Source organism: Pseudochaenichthys georgianus, chromosome 14 (assembly GCF_902827115.2).
Source record: "Pseudochaenichthys georgianus chromosome 14, fPseGeo1.2, whole genome shotgun sequence".
Lineage (NCBI taxonomy): Eukaryota > Metazoa > Chordata > Actinopteri > Perciformes > Channichthyidae > Pseudochaenichthys > Pseudochaenichthys georgianus.
This window is the reverse complement of record NC_047516.1, coordinates 40175409-40195393: the sequence shown is the minus strand read 5'-3', so window position 1 is coordinate 40195393 and position 19985 is coordinate 40175409. Positions and strand designations below refer to the sequence as shown.

The following is a 19985-nucleotide window of genomic DNA, read 5'->3' as shown; positions in this document are numbered from 1 at the left end:
CTTCTAACCCTTTCCTGGGATCCGACTACTGTCCTGTTGAAGGTCCACAGAGTCTCCAAAAAGCCTCTAGGAGACGCAGGGCCAGGATTCCAGACCATGCTCCAACAGCCATGATCCCGGCTTCAGTTCCGGTTTCCACAGCCATGGATCCATGCACCAGTACCGGCCCGCAGAGCTATGTTTCCTTGCTCGATTACCTGGCCCACACAGCCATGGTCCAGGCCTCTGTTCCGGTTCCAGCGGCTCCAGTTCCAACCTCAGACCTTTTCTCAGGAACCCGTCTGGCGTTTGGAGATCCACGGAGCCTCTAAAAGGTCTCTGGAAGATGCAAGGCCAGGATTCCAGCCCGTACTCCAGCGGCTCCGGCTCCAGTGCCGGTCCCAGCAGCCATGGTTCCGGCCCCAGTCCTGGTCCCAGCTCCCATAGTCCCTTCTCTAGTCCCTTCTCTAGTCCCTACTCAATTCCTTTCTCAAGTCCTTTCTCAAGTCCCTCCTCTAGTCACTTCCCTAGTCCCTTCTCCAGTCCCCATTTTAGTCACCTCTCTAGTCCCTTCCCAAGTCCCTTCTCTAGTCCCTCCTGGAGTCCCCTCTCCAGTTCCCTCCTTTAGTCCCTCCTCTGGTCCCTCCTCTAGTCCCTCCTCGAGTCCCCTCTCTAGTTCGCCTCTCGAGTCCCCTCTCAAGTTCCCTTCTCTAGTCCCTCCTCTAGTCCCTCTAGTCTCTCCTCTAGTCCCCTCTGGAGTCCCCTCTCCAGTTCCCTCCTCAAGTCCCCTCTCTAGTTCCCCTCTCGAGTCTCCTCTCGAGTTTCGTTCTCTAGTTCCTCCTCTGGTCCCTTCTCTAGTCCCCTCTGTAATCCCTTCTCTAGTCCCTTCCCTAGTCCCTCCTCAGGTCACTTTCCTAGTCCCTTCTCTAGTCCCATCTAAAGTCCCTACTGAAGTGCTGTTGGAGGTCCCGCAGACTACTCTTCTGCCGGGGGTCCTGCCAACCCCAGGTCCTGTGCCGTTGGAGGTCCCGCAGACTACTCTTCTGCCGGGGGTCCTGCCAACCCCATGTCCTGTGCCGTTGGAGGTCCCGCAGACTACTCTTCTGCCGGGGGTCCTGCCAACCCCATGTCCTGTGCCGTTGGAGGTCCCGCAGACTGCTCTTCTACCGGGGGTCCTGCTAACTCTTAGTCCTGTGCCGTTGGAGGCCCCGCCGACTACTCTCCTGCCGGGGTTCCTGCCAACCCTTTGTCCTGTCCCGTTGGGGGTCCCGCCGTCTACTCTCCTGCCGGGGGTCCTGCCAGCTCCTTGTCCTGTCTTGTTGGAGGTCCCGCCGACTACTCTCCTGCCGGGGGTCCTGCCAACCCTTTGTCCTGTGCCGTTGGAGGCCCCGCCGACTGCTCTCCTGTTTCCCTCCCTGATTACCCGATTGTGTTCACCTGTTGTCCTTGTGTTTCTCCTCCCCTGCCCAGCTGTGTCTTGTTCTGTGATTACCCTTCTGTGTATTTAGTCTAGTCTTCCCCTGTGTTCCATGTCGGTTCATTGTTTCCCCTCCATGTCATTCCACGGTCTGTGTTCCTTGTGCTGCCCGTTGGTGTTGGATATTTTGGATTCTGCCTTGTTTTGCCACAGCTTTAATTTATTTAATAAAGCTCGCTTTTCGTTATTCTGCATTTGAGTCCTACCTGCTTCACCCATTCGTAACAGAATGAACCGACCAAATTTGGACTCAGCAGATTTCAATGTTTTGGCCCCACAGGCGGAATGTCTCGGGTATTCTCTGGAGTACATTTTTTACACCTGGAAGAACGCCTCATCTAGACGGGGTAAAGAGGCTGCTTTGAAGGAGGCACGCCGGGAGGTTGCTCGCAAGCCCTGGCTCAGGAGCTTGTTGCCGGAGTGGCTACAAACCTTTTCAAGTAGCCCTGAGGAATTGGCACAAGCTTCTAACCCTTTCCTGGGATCCGACTACTGTCCTGTTGAAGGTCCACAGAGTCTCCAAAAAGCCTCTAGGAGACGCAGGGCCAGGATTCCAGACCATGCTCCAACAGCCATGATCCCGGCTTCAGTTCCGGTTTCCACAGCCATGGATCCATGCACCAGTACCGGCCCGCAGAGCTATGTTTCCTTGCTCGATTACCTGGCCCACACAGCCATGGTCCAGGCCTCTGTTCCGGTTCCAGCGGCTCCAGTTCCAACCTCAGACCTTTTCTCAGGAACCCGTCTGGCGTTTGGAGGTCCACGGAGCCTCCAAAAGGTCTCTGGAAGATGCAAGGCCAGGATTCCAGCCCGTACTCCAGCGGCTCCGGCTCCAGTGCCGGTCCCAGCAGCCATGGTTCCGGCCCCAGTCCTGGTCCCAGCTCCCATAGTCCCTTCTCTAGTCCCTTCTCTAGTCCCTACTCAATTCCTTTCTCAAGTCCTTTCTCAAGTCCCTCCTCTAGTCACTTCCCTAGTCCCTTCTCCAGTCCCCATTTTAGTCACCTCTCTAGTCCCTTCCCAAGTCCCTTCTCTAGTCCCTCCTGGAGTCCCCTCTCCAGTTCCCTCCTTTAGTCCCTCCTCTGGTCCCTCCTCTAGTCCCTCCTCGAGTCCCCTCTCTAGTTCGCCTCTCGAGTCCCCTCTCAAGTTCCCTTCTCTAGTCCCTCCTCTAGTCCCTCTAGTCTCTCCTCTAGTCCCCTCTGGAGTCCCCTCTCCAGTTCCCTCCTCAAGTCCCCTCTCTAGTTCCCCTCTCGAGTCTCCTCTCGAGTTTCGTTCTCTAGTTCCTCCTCTGGTCCCTTCTCTAGTCCCCTCTGTAATCCCTTCTCTAGTCCCTTCCCTAGTCCCTCCTCAGGTCACTTTCCTAGTCCCTTCTCTAGTCCCATCTAAAGTCCCTACTGAAGTGCTGTTGGAGGTCCCGCAGACTACTCTTCTGCCGGGGGTCCTGCCAACCCCAGGTCCTGTGCCGTTGGAGGTCCCGCAGACTACTCTTCTGCCGGGGGTCCTGCCAACCCCATGTCCTGTGCCGTTGGAGGTCCCGCAGACTACTCTTCTGCCGGGGGTCCTGCCAACCCCATGTCCTGTGCCGTTGGAGGTCCCGCAGACTGCTCTTCTACCGGGGGTCCTGCTAACTCTTAGTCCTGTGCCGTTGGAGGCCCCGCCGACTACTCTCCTGCCGGGGTTCCTGCCAACCCTTTGTCCTGTCCCGTTGGGGGTCCCGCCGTCTACTCTCCTGCCGGGGGTCCTGCCAGCTCCTTGTCCTGTCTTGTTGGAGGTCCCGCCGACTACTCTCCTGCCGGGGGTCCTGCCAACCCTTTGTCCTGTGCCGTTGGAGGCCCCGCCGACTGCTCTCCTGTTTCCCTCCCTGATTACCCGATTGTGTTCACCAGTTGTCCTTGTGTTTCTCCTCCCCTGTCCAGCTGTGTCTTGTTCTGTGATTACCCTTCTGTGTATTTAGTCTAGTCTTCCCCTGTGTTCCATGTCGGTTCATTGTTTCCCCTCCATGTCATTCCACGGTCGGTGTTCCTTGTGCTGCCCGTTGGTGTTGGATATTTTGGATTCTGCCTTGTTTTGCCACAGCTTTAATTTATTTAATAAAGCTCGCTTTTCGTTATTCTGCATTTGAGTCCTACCTGCTTCACCCATTCGTAACATATTCTGGTTCGTTCTAATAACATCTTTCAGCAAACCTAATCATGTACTCTGGTCGTTCTAATAACGTCTTCCAGCAAACCTAATCATGTATTCTGGTTCGTTCTAATAACATCTTCCAGCAGAAAACCCAAATCATGTATTCTGGTCGTTCTAGCAACGTCTTCCAGCAAAACCACTTACCGAGAGCCATCTAACCCAGCTCTGAGGGTCAGAGCTTACCGGGAGAGAATATACCAGGGGTTTCCCCCTGTCTCCCCCTCAAATCATTCCACTCAGCAAACAAAGAAATTCACTCAGCATTCAAAGAAATTCACTCAGCATTTCATCCAAGAAATTCACTCAGCATTTCAACCAAGACATTCACTCAGCTTTCAATGAAGAAAATCAAGAGATATTTACCAAGTTTGAGAGAACCTTACCGAGAGCTATTAACCCAGCTCTGAAGGACAGAGCTTACCAGGAGAGAGTATACCAGGGGTTTCCCCCTCTCTCCCCCACGAAATCCAAAAAAGCCAGTCTTTTTATGCTCAAAAAACCGGATAGAAAACCCACAAACACCTCCTCTATACCCAACCAACATATTCTATTGGCTCTGGCATAAGACACACCTTCCCAAGTTTGTGTAAAACAAAACATGACTAGACATATTCTATGACTATGACATAACCACCTTTTTGAGGCCTCAATGTGTTTCTCCTTAAGTCCGGAGCCCCCCTCCCTGCAGTGAGAGGAGAGGAAAGAAACTGCCTACTCCCTTATCAGTGACACCCATAAATCATTATAAGTCTTACACTCAATTTAACAAACCACTTTGTTTTGTTTATGCTGTAAATATAGAAAAACCCCAAATATGAAGCATTTTCATTGTGGGTTATACAAGAATATAATTGATTATATTTGATTATAACTAACTTTCGTTTTAAGTATTCAACATACTATGAAGCTGTCAACACCCTCTTTTTAAAACGCAAAGTTATCAAACCGCAACAACTAAAATTGTAAGCATACATACATATTCAAAAACCATCAAGAAGCATTCTCATTATGGGTTCATACAAGAATATGATTGATCATATATGATTTATAATTAACTGTCGTTTTAAGTATTTACTTCATACTATGAAGCTCTCAACAAAACGACAGCCCAGTTGACTGTAGTCCGTACGACCAGCCTATATACTTGCTATCGAGTTCACCTCAAGATGAAACACAGCCTGCCTATGCTTGCTTGCCACTACCCACCTGTGATCAATTAGCCTATAATTGTATGTATGCACCCCTGACCGCCACCTGCTCCTCAATGTCTAGGGAGCCGTGGCGCATCTGGCGATGCACGCACCTCGTGCTGGCCCGTCTAACCATGAGAAAGTGGTCCTGAACAACGAGTGCTTTTAGACCGTCCCGTTTATAATAGAGACGGCGGTGCTGTGAGTTAAAGCCTATAGGCAAAAGCTGTGACTTTCTCCCTCTCTTTCCTGCACTTCTCCAGCTTCACAAACACGGGGAGGTTTTACACACACTCCCAAGGCTGCAGCTGGAGCCGTGTTTTACAGAGAGGCGATAGCAGTAAATATCTCTGGCTGCTTATTTTTAACTCCTGTGCTTGGCCACTAAGACCCTCAGAATCCGGCAATTTGTCCAAATACAAATCTTTTACATTGCTTTCAATTCACACAGAAGCTCCACTTCACTGATGCCCTCCTTTAAGGTCTCTCTAAACATGAGCTGTGTATGCTTGTATGGCACTTCCGTCCCGAGCAGCACACACAGAGGAAATCAGCCAGGACTGAGTCCCCAGACACTGATTCCCTGGGTTTTTAATCCCCAAATGTTCATTAACCGAAACGAAACGCAGCCGCTCAGTTTCACAGGTAATTTTAGGATACCGTCAATCACAGATTCTGGTAAGGCAATGTCCAAATGTAGATTTGAAAATCACACTTACCAGCTCTGAAGATTTGTTGGCATCCTGCCGACAACGCCAAATTGTAAGGGAAACTTCTGTGTAGCAATGCAGTGGGAGTCCCCGACTCAGGAAGGAGACACGGTAGAGCAGGAGCTTCGATGTCAAACACTGGAGGTTTATTTGGGGTTTCGGCCGGAGCATTCACATCACAAGTCACAGCAGTCACGGTCTGACTGCACGGCAGAGTTGCCACGTCAATTCTGGAGAACCTCTCTCTTGCTAGCCCATTTAACTGGTTTCACAGAGAGTAATCAACATGTTTTGATAAGATAGCTTTAGACAGTTTGGGCACACTGAGTTACCTGCGTCCGCCACTTATGGCCTTGGATATGTCATACCCTGGAGTCCTCAAACAATAAAGAAGGAAGAGTCCCAGTGCACCCACAACAAAGACCATCTGTGACCTAGTATTGACCGGTCACAGAATGGGAACAATAACATTATTGGCTGAAGCAGCCTGTGTCCTTAAAGGACATAAACAGACGTCAAGGTTGGTCCTGTACGTCACATCTAGGAGTCTAGGATAATTATTTCCCTAACAATACATACCGGTCAATATCACCTTGCTATTGGTAGCTGAACTGTCAATAGGCCTACCCCAAAACATATTCTTAGATAGAAATACCTAATAATGTGTTGACACAATCAACACTTGTAGTTTCATGTCTTGTTACATAACAATAGATCATAACTATTCTTGTACTACTGCCCTATTAGGCCCATATTGAGCAGAGCATATTAAGACCAAAACTCATGTACAACAACTTCCTTACTTGCAATATATAAGCACTAATTAGAGGGTTATTGAGGAAAAACTCTCAACAAATGGCCTTTGTAGAATACGGTTATGTAGAATAAGGCATTGATAAGTGTTTTATAATGACTAATAAAGAGCCAATATACTGCTAATATGCATGGTAATTAACAACTAGTTGATGGTGAATTTGTGTACCTTAATATAAAGTGTTACTCAAATAAGTTAGGAAACCAGGAAACGCTGCCATAAATGTTCCTCCTACAGTGAGACACCTGTCACTGCTGTTCAGCAGACAGAACTATATGTTGGGAGAGGTGTTTGGGCTCTGAATATTTCCCACTGGGGATTATAAACAATCGTTTCAAACTCTTTTTAGGTAAGAACATATGCATTCATAACTACAGAATAATCCTTAATCAAGACCCAGAGACCATCCTTTTGGATAGTTCAACATGGTGCATGACTGATGTGTTCACATTATTGCAGGAGTCTCGACAATCTACACAGCGATTAACGTGGTGGTTAAGAATTAAAAGTTTGCATCATTGATCGTGAGGTTATTTGCTAGGTTAATGTGAAAAGCCTCTGAGCTGGTTGCTGACTCAAACCCTCCAGTCAGGTTTGAGAGGAAATTCATACTGGATGTTCAGAAATATGACAGCGGCAAGTTTTAATGACAAGTCAAATTTAAATGTTTGCAATATGCACAATAGTTCACAATTTGTACATTTCAGGAAAAGATCATTAAAGACACTTAAAAAAACACAGTTTGGGTTATACACAATTACTATGGGTAGATGTACACATGGAACTTAACATCAGTATTGCTGCCACATTGCATACATTGTTTAGTGTGAGTGAAGTTCATATGTTGGTAAAACAGACCTGTCAATTGATCAATCATAAACCACATCTTTTATTAGTCTGTCTCCTGGAAATACATCTATTTATATACATGTATTTGATTGTTCACTACATCCAGTTTGGGTTCCTTTTATACAGTTGCCCTCATTCTCTCAAGTTGTATTTTCATTGCATTGTTTACATTGTTCCTCCTCCGAGCAGGAAGTGTGAGTTTCCAACATACTATGCTCTGTAAAAACGAACTGTGAGCCTGGGATTGGGTTATATACCCTGCAATTAAAAGCTGTATAGCTGAGGTAATGATTTAAGTTAGGATTGTCCCTGCTATGTGGGTCTGTATGAGGAATATTAACATGCAGGACACGGTGTAGCCCGCCACATGGTTGAAACACAAAGTAGAACATCAAAGGTCTTGCTTTACTCTACACTAATGCACATTGTATTGACCTGTTAACCCTTCTCTACTTCAACATTTAGCTTTTATTCTTCTGTTAAATGACTACATTCACAAACATCATTACACCATGTTGTTTGACCCTGGCTTAGCATTGTCAGTTAGAGGAGTGCCTGCAGTGAGGTGCGTTCAGGTTCTCAGTTGAAGGCCGGGTTGCGGACCCCCGACAGGCTGCTGATCGGAGTGCTTTTGCCTTTGAGGAGGGTGAGGGAGAAGATGAAGAAGCAGACACTAATGGCACCCAGGATGATGACCCCCGAGATGAGAGCACTGGTCACTGTGTTCATCTGAAACGCCGGCGCCTTCAGGTGGGCTATAGCAGCACAGACAGAGACATCATCACACACCTTCCTCATTTCATCTGCACCCCACACACAAACTACACACCTTCCTCATTTCATCTGCACCCCACACACAAACTACACACCTTCCTCATTTCATCTGCACCCCACACACAAACTGCTGTTGATGACGCATTGAGCATTTCCAGTCCAAGTGTTTTCATGGCTTGTTTGTCTTGTTCCCAAGAACAATGACCCACAGAGTAATAGGACTCTGGGATCAAACAGCAAACATAGCTTACTGCCACGAGAGTCAGAGAGGCAGAATATAACAAGCCACGAGACACTGCATTGAGACCTCCTGGAGGATCAGCGCATCTGTAAAATAACAGAGTATCTATGCTGGTACTATGTTACGTACAATCAGAATGTGAGTCTCTCTGGACCTCTTCTTAGTCTGAATGCAATCACTTCTCAGGGATGTATGCAGTGTTGGGAACGTTCACTTTCTACATGAACTAGTTCAGTTCACAGTTCACAAATTTTAAAATGAACTAGTTCAGTTCATAGTTCATAATTCAAAATTTTGAACTAAAGTTCATGGTTTCAAAAATGAACTAATTTATAGTTTATAGTTATTTTTTCAATACGTTGCTGCGAGCTATTATTTGTCTCCTGTACGATGTTAATGGGCTTTGGGTGGTAGTGGATCCGTGTTGGCTCTTTTTTATTCGCCACTCGCACACACCGTGAAAGGCTAGTCGTGTGCTTATTCTCAATGTGCCGTTTAAGGTTTGTTGTCGACGTCGTCGACGTACGGACTTGCTTTTTCAAACCGGGCGGACACAGTTTACAGGCAAACGTTTGATTTTTTTCGTCTGAGTCAGTACTGACCTTAACGTAAAACTATTTTAAATGCTCATACGCCGACGCCGTAGAGTCTCACTCTGAGCGAGTACTGCTCCAGCTGCTCTCGGCTTCGTCCATACTAATTCATTCATTCATTCAATGCTCGCCGGTTCCGCGGTTCCACATTGTTTGTTGTGAGGAGTCTGATATATTTAGTATATCTATATTTTAGTGCGACAGCCAGGGGTGACAGGCGCGTACGCGTCACAGGCAGCTTGCTGTTGCCAGATTGGGTGGTTTTCCGCATTATTTTTAAGCCTGTTTACGGTGTGTTTTAACTGGGTTTTCGGCTGAAAGGCATATGAAATCTGGCACACTTTTGAACGCCGTTATACAGCTCTGAGAATGAACGCGTTCTCAATTACGTTCATCTAGCGGAAATACAGTACGTTCAGTTCACGTTCGCCCAAAATATGAACGCGTTCAATGAACGATCGTTCATTGAACGCGTTCAGGTACATCACTGGATGTGTGTGTACAGTCTGTGTTACGCAGCAACACTACTAATCAAAGGACCTAGGGTCACACATTACGTGCATCAAACATCACAGGATATTAGGAAATAACAATGTTAAAGAGAATATGAAATGTTCCTTCAACCTAAATGCTTGAACAAGCTTCTCCTCCCTTCCATTTCAGTGAAAGGCTACCCCCCCCCCCCAAAGGACAGAACGCTCAGGCTCACCCAGCTGAGAGTTGTTGGTTGGCGTGTCATCTGTGGTAAAAAAGCAAAGAGCATTGAGGGTACATTTCTACTACATTACTCATCAGAATGCTACAGCGGCACAGATACGTTCTCAACATCAGTCCCAACATCGGTTTCAGAATTGAAAAAGCTGAAGGAATGAAAAGTGCTGTGAGTGCTATCAGAATGTACCGCTGCGAGTGATGATGGGCCCCGCCGTCAGGACGGCGTTCCCAGACGCAGCGCTGGATCCCCCCCCCTCAGACACGTCCCTCCTCTTCCTGCTGCCACAGATCTAAGGAACATGAGAGGGGAGAGCTGCTACAATGTACTTATACTTTACTTTTGTATTTCCTTTAGTGCTACCTTATACTTCTACTCCACATTTAAAAGAGAAATAATGTAACTTGACTTCACTGCATTTATTTAACTGCTTTAGCTACTTTTAACAAAATGCATCTCTAAAAATGCAACGAGTGGGCTAACTCTTTCGTCACAAAACAGTTTAAATATTGAAATATTTAACAAAGATTCTACAATAGTAAAATGCTTGTTTGTCAGTAAGATGCTTCTTGATGCAACAATGTTATCTAGAAGTGTCACATATACGTATATTTAATTCTTTACAAACATTGATGCCATTTCTCTGCTCCATGAGTACTAACTTGTTATACTTTAAATACATTTTACTGATAATACTTTTGTACTTTTACTCAAGTAAGAATTTGAAGGCAGGACTTTTACTTGTAAGTATTTTGACAATAATGTTTTGGTACTCAAGTAAAGCTTTTGAATACTTCCACCCTGGTGTTTTTTACATTTCATCTACTTTAGTGTCCGGGTCAACATTGTGTAATTTGATACATGATTTTTTTAAAGAAGCAAAAACTGTATGTGTCTTTTGGACCATCAAAGATTCATATTTAGTGATTAGTAATTGAAATAAAAAGGGTACTGTCTTCTCAGAGGGCAAACAGACTGTTACTGTTCTGCTCTGTCTCTCCACCCAACAAGCATCTAGGAAGTCTGATCAGAGGATTACCCTGCCGCTGGAACGGGAGCCATGCCGGAGAGATGGTCTGCTACAAATACATCTGACAAATACATCTGACGTGTTTTTTGAATTAGCAGAAAATAGTTTAACATTTGTTGTAAATACATAGTAAATAAATACATGATATCCTGCTGTAAATATCCAGCATGTCAGTAAACACCTGGTGACTATAAATGTAAGAATATAGAATTACAGCAAAATGGACCACATCTAATTGACTAGAAGTACTCATACAGAATGAGCCAGTGTTAGATGTATGTACTTTAATATTTGTTTATTATTAATGTACCTACTGTGTAGATGCTTAGGCGGATGCTAATGTTCACAATTTGAGTTGCAGTTGGGTAGTTAATTTATAAAAATGCATCTTATTTGATGAGATAGGAATCTTTTTTTTATATTTTTACTCTGCCCAATTTTGACCTCAGGGCTCAATTAAATCATTTTGTATTTCTAAATGTAAAATAAGTTTTGTGAAGTAAAAATGTAACTGCAAATGGAAATACCAAAGTCAAGTAGAAGTACTACAAATGTGTACTGAATCAGCGGAACTTGCCATGACTGTTGCTGGTGATGTGTGAGGGTGGATGTGTGAGGGTGGATGTGTGAGGGTGGATGTGTGAGGGTGGATGTGTGAGGGTGAATGTGTGAGGGTGAATGTGTGAGGGTGGATGTGTGAGGGGGAATGTGTGAGGGTGAATGTGTGAGGGTGGATGTGTGAGGGTGAATGTGTGAGGGTGGATGTGTGAGGGTGAATGTGTGAGGGTGAATGTGTGAGGGAGAATGTGTGAGGGAGAATGTGTGAGGGTGAATGTGTGAGGGAGAATGTGTGCAGTGGCATTGTGAGGTGAATGTGTGTGATGAATGTGGTAGATGTGGAGAATGTGTGAGGGAGAATGTGTGAGGGAGAATGTGTGAGGGTGAATGTGTGGGGTGGATGTGTGAGGGTGGATGTGTGAGGGTGAATGTGTGAGGGTGGATGTGTGAGGGTGAATGTGTGAGGGTGATGTGTGAGGGGGATGTGTGAGGGTGAATGTGTGAGGGAGAATGTGTGAGGGTGATGTGTGAGGGTGGATGTGTGAGGGTGAATGTGTGAGGGTGATGTGTGAGGGTGGATGTGTGAGGGTGAATGTGTGAGGGAGAATGTGTGAGGGGTGAATGTGTGAGGGTGATGTGTGAGGGTGGATGTGTGAGGGAGAATGTGTGAGGGTGATGTGTGAGGGAGAATGTGTGAGGGTGATGTGTGAGGGTGGATGTGTGAGGGTGGATGTGTGAGGGTGAATGTGTGAGGGTGATGTGTGAGGGTGAATGTGTGAGGGGGATGTGTGATGGTGGAGGTGTGAGGGTGGATGTGTGAGGGTGAATGTGTGAGGGAGAATGTGTGAGGGAGAATGTGTGAGGGTGATGTGTGAGGGTGAATGTGTGAGGGTGGATGTGTGAGGGTGGATGTGTGAGGGTGGATGTGTGAGGGTGATGTGTGAGGGAGAATGTGTGAGGGAGAATGTGTGAGGGTGATGTGTGAGGGTGAATGTGTGAGGGAGAATGTGTGAGGGAGAATGTGTGAGGGTGATGTGTGAGGGAGAATGTGTGAGGGAGAATGTGTGAGGGTGAATGTGTGAGGGTGGATGTGTGAGGGTGGATGGGTGAGGGTGAATGTGTGAGGGACAATGTGTGAGGAGAATGGGTGAGGGTGATGTGTGGGGAGCCTGTGTGCGGGAGCCTGTGTGAGGGTGATGTGTGCGGGTGAATGTGTGCGGGTGAATGTGTGAGGGTGACTGTGTGAGCGGGTGGCTGTGTGCGGGTGCCTGTGGGGTGGCTGTGTGCGGGTGGATGTGTGAGGGGTGGGTGTGCGGGTGCCTGTGTGCGGGTGCCTGTGTGTGAGGGTGGCTGTGTGAGGTGGCTGTGTGCGAGGTGGTGTGTGCGGGTGCCTGTGTGCGGTGAATGTGTGCGGGTGGATGTGTGAGGGTGGATGTGTGAGGGTATGTGTGAGGGTGATGTGTGAGGGTGGACTGTGTGAGGGTGGATTGTGTGCGGTGACATGTGTGAGGGAGATGTGTGCGGGTGAATGTGTGAGGGTGGATGTGTGAGGGTGGATGTGTGAGGGTGGATGTGTGGGTGGATGTGTGAGGGTGAATGTGTGAGGGAGGATGTGTGAGGGAGGATGTGAGTCAAAGCAAAGGAAGCGTATGGAACGAGAGGTCTGGCCTGATACGTGTGCTCGGGTTCTTCCCGTGTGTCTGCAGTGTTCAGTGTCCTGTGCGTCTCACCGGCATGAGCATTGGACAGTCATCAGCCCGACACAGTTTGGTGACACAGTGCAGGAAGACGGTGGACATCTTCTGGTTCTTGTGCTTCACAAAGCGGAATACTTCAAAGGCAAAGCGTCCCATCTGGCTCTTGCCATTTTCAAAGACAGCGGTCTGGGGGTCTTTGTCACAACTGGCTCAGAGAGGGACAATCAGCACGTTTCATTAGAGAGGAGAGCAACTGAAATATAATCACTGAACACAATCTGTGTCTTCAAATTGAGTTACCTAAAGAAAAGATCATAGCGGAGGTCATCGTTGGGGTTTCCAGAGGGCGTGGTATAACAGTAGTCCATCAGAACATTCCATCTGTTCCACAGGAAGAGAGGTCATGCGCTGCACTCTCATCACTCCTAAAGTGATCTTTGTGTTTTCAATAGATATCATTTTCTATAAGAATTAGCCCCGTTTCCAAAAAATACTTTATATACTACCAATTAGTTTCTGTAGGAAAATACATTTGCTACCTGGATTATGTTCCAACATACATTTGGTAACATTTGCTGAACACAACATGAGTCATAGGGAGATGGCCAGCGGTGGGGGCCCGTCTTCCACTTGGTTTAACACTAAAGGCTGTTTTCACAAACGTCTTTTAAAGGGGGGATATTTTCTCCGTGCTTATTTCAATGAACAATATTTGCTTTGCATATTATAGATTAGTCATTGACATTATTTCTACTAATTCTGTAAAAATCAAAACATTATTTAAGTGGTGAACCCCCCCCCCCCAATAATACGAACATTCTTCGCGTTGATTACCCCCCTCCTCCTCAGTCAGAGGCGAGATAACACGCGGAGACAAACCATGGAGTCACCCGAGTCATTTTCAACAGCAGAGGGCAGAGCTGCTCTCTGGTCCAAGGAAACATTTGGAAGAACAGTTCCAGGTGGCTCTAGTGCGAGGGAACCTGGTGGGTCCTGCAGAGGTCGCTCACAATCACAATGCCCCTCTGACTTTCACACAGTAGTGCATTAGCTGATGCTAAGGTCAAGGATGCTGGACACACATCATAAAGCAGTCCAAACGAAGGTGTTAAGGTGCTCAGCTGCACTGTGCTTTATGTCCGCTTCACTCACACATTTGTGAAATTCTTTTTTTTAAAGTAAACAACGATTAGCAGTGTTTGTACCATGTGATTTTGAAATCATGAGAAAAGTTAGAACAAAGTAAGTCAGATCCAAACCCAGCCTTCCCCATCGCCGCACTCTGTTATCATTAAGCAGCATCGTGCCATAAAACACAAACGCTCTGTGCAGGTGCACAAAGGACACACAAAGCACAGCCCGATCCCTCCGGAGTCCCTGAATGTTCCGGCTGATTTCAAAGCTTCTTCTCATGTGTCTCTTGTTACGAGTCAGGCAGCATTTTGCATTCAAGAGTTATTCCTTTTCCATAAACCTTGTAATTAGGTGAAGTTCTACCAGGAATCCCCTCAGCCTATGTATCATCTCCGTCTAGCTCAGAGGTGCCACCGTCAGATGTGGTGTCCTTACAATGAAGTGACTTATCACATGTTCGGACACTTTGGCTGAACAGCAACAACAGCAGAACATCATTGTTCAACCCGAATGACTGCATACCTTCGATCCAGGTTAGCGGCTTTGACAGCTGCGAACACACGCGTCTTCAGGGTGAGTCCAGCCATGGGGATGGACAGCTGCTGGATGTACGATGAGTCCTGGAGACACACACAAGACACGTCAGCATGTTTCTCACACACCCTCTCTGTCTTCCTGTTGGGAGCAAAGTGTTTCATTGCACTACTCCTCACACATCTGGCTGGTTTACATACAGTCCCGTTCACTAGTGACTAGTGTAACATCGACAAGTGGTTCCAGAGTAATGTTTGTGTTGAGGGTATGTTCAGTGTGATCTACTCCATGGACAGTATGCAAGGTCCAATTAGGGACACCTCTCCATCTTAACATGGATCATCATTCCCAGAGGTTGTTAGTGAAGATGTAAAAGGGGCAGACTAACTTAACTTAGCTGAGAGTGTGGCATGCTGTGTGATGCATGCTTGATGGCTAACCTAACCCCCGGTGCAGAATAGCAACAGATGTGCAGACAGAGTGATGTGGACGTACGTTGTAGAGCAGTAGATTCAACGTGCTGATGAAAGTACCGTTACTTTCCTTCACTGAGATTGCAGCTGCTGACCTGCAATGAAGATAAAATATCAAGGCTGCCAAAAACATTTTGAAACGGGATTCCAATATTTCACAATGACCTGATGTGGAAATGTCTTTTTAATCACAACATATGTTTGTAAGGATGGATGATATTTAACTTTCTGAATGTTACAGAATTAAATAATGAGGAACAGCCTTGATGAAATGCCTCGAAGCCAAACCTGAACATACGTCTGTGGCTTTGCTTCTGTCTGCTACTGTGACCAAAAGTCAAATCTTCAGTTCAGACCTTGTTATAAATATCTTCTCTGGTATCATTCATTTTAAACATAAATACATTTGTCTCCAAATGCATTATTATTATTATTATTATTATTATTATTATTATTATTATTATTATTATTATTATTATTATTAAGCAGAATATTGTGCATCGTATAAAATATTATCCATCGTGGTTAACAACAGAAATTCAGTACTAAAATTATAAACTGCATGAATTAGATATTAGATATATACATAGGGAGGTTTTTATTTCCCTTTGTTCACCGGTTTGTATAATAGTTCACATTTGACATCACAAGTGGCCCAGTCAGAAATGTCCAAACAGAGGTCCCACTGAGCACTTTGAAAACAAAAGCAGAGACTCACGAGGCCAGCTGTGTGTTGTTCACCAGGTATTCCAGCGGGTAACTGCAGCTGAACTTGTACAGCAGCCCTGGCAGGTAGCTGATGATGGTGGGGGGGTCCGGAGTGTCGATGTACCCTGATATGTTCCCAATCTGCACCAGTGACAGGTTGCCATAAGCGTTGGGTCCTTGAGCTGTGGAGACCTGCAGCAAGCACATCAGTGGTGAAACTCCTGGCAGGCTGATGCTGCACTAACCCACCCGTGGTCGATCCCCCTGTATCTGAGCACGGACCTACCCCAGAAACTCAGGCACCCCTCCTAACACTAGAGCCCGGTCGGGATCCAGCAGCAGCGTCTCGACACAGATAAGCAGTGCTCGACTCTATTCCCATGCAGGATAACAACGACTTGTCAACATCGAGCTTGTTACTGTCCAACACAGCTGGCTGTATTAAAACACTGACACACTGCTGGGAGGAAGTTATACACTTCAGTGTGTTTGTTCTGCTGTTAGCAATTACATGTTATAATGATAATTGTCGAGTCAGAGAAGAATATGAATCATTTATGTTGTTTTTAACTGGGTGTGGCTAAATACAGCACTAACCTCACAAGCCATTAACATATGACATGTTTTCATGTACACAGCGACACACAGGGTGCAGTGTCAGTGGTGCTGACAGTAACACTCTTACCACCAGGGAGTTTCCACAGGACTCCAGCGTGGCCAGACTGATACTAAAGATCACTACGGTGGGGAAGGTGTTGTTGTTGATGAAACCGCGGCAGTGGGCATCTCCATGGCGACCATTGAGGGCCAGGTCAGAGTCAGTGTAGCCAGAAAAGAGGACGGGGCAGAAGTTGATCTTGAGGGTGATGGTCTGCACCCCACAGTACACACTGATATCCCTCTCAGCTGCAAGACACACACGTGATGAAATACAAATGAGTGCAGTTCTAGAATAACGGTCCAGTACCAACATGTTACATTTTGTTTAAATGACAAATGAGGAATCGGTATAATGTGGTGGAAAATGTCATCATCTCCTCTTGGGACTTTGAAGCAGCTTTGAAATCAACTTTCTTTTTAAAGAAACATTGACATGTGAATTCCATTCAGTGAATGAAACATACAAATGTGTTCTCCTCACCGGGGAAGCGGCTGTGAAAGTTGGCATCACAGTTATATCCATTGAATTGAGCTCCAGCCGATAAAGCTTTACTGAACAGTAAAAGAATCAAAAATATATGTTCCATTTCAGCACCTGGAACAGAGAAAGAATGTGCACTGAGAAACCCGTCACTTCAGAAAACAGAACAAAAAAAGTGAAATGTATCCAATGGTTCATTATTTGTCTCCAAGTGTGCTTTAAGGAGGAGAATATTTCCCCACGAGATTCGAGTTATTTCACAGCAGTTTGACTCCAGAGGAACATACTTCATATGCTTGTCAAGCAAATAAAAAGTAAACAAATGTTACATGGAATTATTTATAAAAGCTGCAAAGTTCTTAAAACGATGCTGGATAATGACTGATGTCATATCATCAGGTGCGATGGTTTATCACCGAGTGCACATTTCATGGTCCTGTGAAAACCTCCTCTCACAGAATTATTGTCAGTCCCACATGCAGGGTTTCAGTCCTGATGAAAAAGCTAAATTAAAGAAGTAATGTCACCAAGTTAGCAGGTACTGACCTAGCTCTGACAGTACACATGCTATTACTGACAGCTGGAGGTAAAAAGGCAGACCATTGCTCTACGAGAAGTAGGACCACTCACCCTGGTTCCTGGAAGCAAGCGAGTCAGCGGTTCTCCATAAGCTTGGGACAGACGATGGAATGGTCCGCACAGCATCCCTACCCACAACTAGAACAGGACTCGAGAGCAGGGGGGGAAAAGGGATCCTACACATAAGAGATTCATTATTTGAACATGTCAACAAAAAAGGGCTGTCCAAAGTAACATGGGAAAGTCCATCAAATTTGAATGTGTTATACAAATCCTTTCACGTCTGCAGAAACATGAGCAGGTTTTGAAGTTTCCCACTCATATCCTTTCGGCCCAATCTGGCTGTGTCACTGCTCACAAATGGTTTGACGCCGCATGAGGTCCAGCAGCGGTGGGGGGGAGAATTATCTTTTCATCGCTCCAGTGGCCCTGGCCTGCTGACTGAGCCGTTCCTTTCTCCCCTGGCCGGCCGGGAAGTGCAGAGCCCATCACGCTGGCCTTTGGCCCCTGGAATCCACACTTGTCATGCTTTGTGTTCAGCGGTCCTCCGTCAGCACAGCAGCAGGCAGTCTGTTGGTGGGGCTGCGGGCTGCTGCCGGCCTCCTACCTGATCCGCAAACTTTGATATCTGGTCACAGGACTCTTGCCACATAAAGAGAGCAAAGAAAAAGAAAGCAAAGTTCATGGAGTTTGAAGGGATTAGCTGGTCCTCGCTGTCCCATCTTCCATATGGACGGCTGGTGCAGTGTGAACCCCGCAGAGCACACTGGGATCCTGTGAATGTGGAATATGAGATGGAGATTTTGGGCAAACCTCTCACTTTAGGTCCAATGGAAAACAAAAGAGGCAATGTTTTTTTGTCTTCTTCAGACTGCATGAAAATCCTCCCTTGTTTATCTTTCCTCTCCACAGAGGTCTGCCACCACCAAGATTATCTCACACCAGCTTCAAAAGTAACATGTTGCATCGACAATCTGTCCTTACATCTGCTCTTACAACATCTATACTTCAAACAACTTGGGGTGGGTTGGGTTGCATATTCATAAATTGATATGAGCTAATGTGATCAGGTGCTATCTGCCCTTACCTTATTATTCTCAACTGATTTAGAGTATCTTTAGCCTTCATCTGTGGTGTTTCCTTTAAGGTTTCGGCAGCCTTCTTGCTCACTGGACCGTAGTGACTCTGAGGATCCAGACACTCAGTCCTTCAATGCTGACATTTTCACTCCGAGGGCTGTTTAGGAAAGGGAGCACTGAGTTGGCAACTTCTTATTTGTAAGGACGCTGCTAATCCAGATCAATTGTAATTACGAGAATCTTAGCCAAAAACTGGAGAAATGGCTTCACTGCAGACTGATAGCCATCTAGAGTGCTCCAGCTCTTCAATTATCCACACATAATGACAGCGCTTTACATGCCTGATAGATAGATAGAATTGTATCAGTATGAGAGCATCTTAATCCATAGAGCATGGCAACCATGGAGGCCAGAGGCACTATTTTGGAATGTTTCTTCAATTTGCACAAACAGACAGACATTGTCAAACCACAGCTATCAGGTGACAGTCTACCTATGTCTAAATCCTGAGTGCTCTTTAAAGGGTATGTGCACGCATAACTTGCTATTGGACAAATATCATTGCATTCTAAACATGCAACATATAACCAACACATGTTCACACTTGTTGGCATACAGTTAAAAAAATAAGACTACATCGATTTTTTTTAAATGTTGACATTCTTGGTAGGGAAGAGATCCCCCAGGATGTGACTTTAATCTAAAATTGAACAGAATACTCAGTCCTCAATATGTATGAAATGCATGTCTAGGAGCCATAATGCTACTTAGCCCGAGTTCATTATTTGTATTATTATTATTTGTTTACGTCACTTTTATTTGTTTGTTGAGCACTTCCGGTAACTGCACATTGGTGTGGTTTATGCATATTGGTCACCATGTCGAGTGCGGATGACAGAGGGTGAGCTTGTGCTGTCATTTTTTCTGTTGACCGTTTTGTCCATAGTCACTGTGTTTTGATTTTGTTAAATATCGTAAAACTATCTTGCTTCAGTATGGACTTTCTTTTTGGAAACGCGTCACAGTTTATATCCAAGCTTAGCCTCTCTGTTAATGTAATTAGTGCCTGAATACTGAATACAATCCGAATACAGTTACGTGTCTTACAGTTACGTATTTAGATTACTTTTAGAATACTTTTGGAATACTTTTATTTTTCCATAACAGATGGGTATATTTTGGTGAACAGGCGGACACGTATTTTACTGTTTTAATGGCTTATCAAGAACTCAAACACAACATCTTGGTGTCATTCTGGACAGCTCCCTCTCATCTGCACCTCAGATAACAAACATCACCCGGACTGCATTCTTCTCCAGACTCCGCCCTGTCTCAATCCAGCACTGAAGTCCTGGTTCATGCATTCCTCACATCCCGTATTGACTATTGTAATACCATGCTCTCAGGCCTTCCCATCAAACTTCAAATCATTAAGAACTCTGCTGCCCGAATCATCACCCGCACCAAGTCCTCTGACCACATCACCCCCATCCTCACCCGTCTGCATTGGCTACCTGTAAAATACCGGA

General features: G+C 45.8%; 1 protein-coding gene across 1 annotated transcript; it reads right to left on the bottom strand.

The window, feature by feature from the left end:
* Positions 1-7045: 7045 nt before the first annotated feature.
* zpld1a (zona pellucida-like domain containing 1a) lies at positions 7046-18085 on the bottom strand. Its single transcript, XM_034099640.1, has 12 exons — positions 17736-18085; positions 17429-17553; positions 16799-16912; positions 16343-16563; positions 15668-15849; positions 14972-15044; positions 14465-14562; positions 13109-13189; positions 12842-13013; positions 9713-9815; positions 9521-9550; positions 7046-7958 (listed from the first exon to the last, which is right to left on the bottom strand). Exons 1-12 carry the CDS (start codon positions 17864-17866, stop codon positions 7783-7785), a joined length of 1506 nt encoding a protein of 501 aa, XP_033955531.1. The 5' UTR covers positions 17867-18085; the 3' UTR covers positions 7046-7782.
* Positions 18086-19985: the final 1900 nt, after the last annotated feature.

What these genes read in the sequence shown, in the direction of transcription:
- zpld1a (XM_034099640.1), bottom strand. Translation starts at nt 17,866, where the DNA reads ATGGGCTCTGCACTTCCCGGCCGGCCAGGGGAGAAAGGAACGGCTCAG. An exon ending in GCTTGCTTCCAGGAACCAGG is followed by an intron (nt 16,913 to 17,428) that starts GTGAGTGGTCCT and finishes TCTCTGTTCCAG; the next exon opens with GTGCTGAAATGGAACATATA. An exon ending in CTTTCACAGCCGCTTCCCCG is followed by an intron (nt 16,564 to 16,798) that starts GTGAGGAGAACA and finishes TGTGTCTTGCAG; the next exon opens with CTGAGAGGGATATCAGTGTG.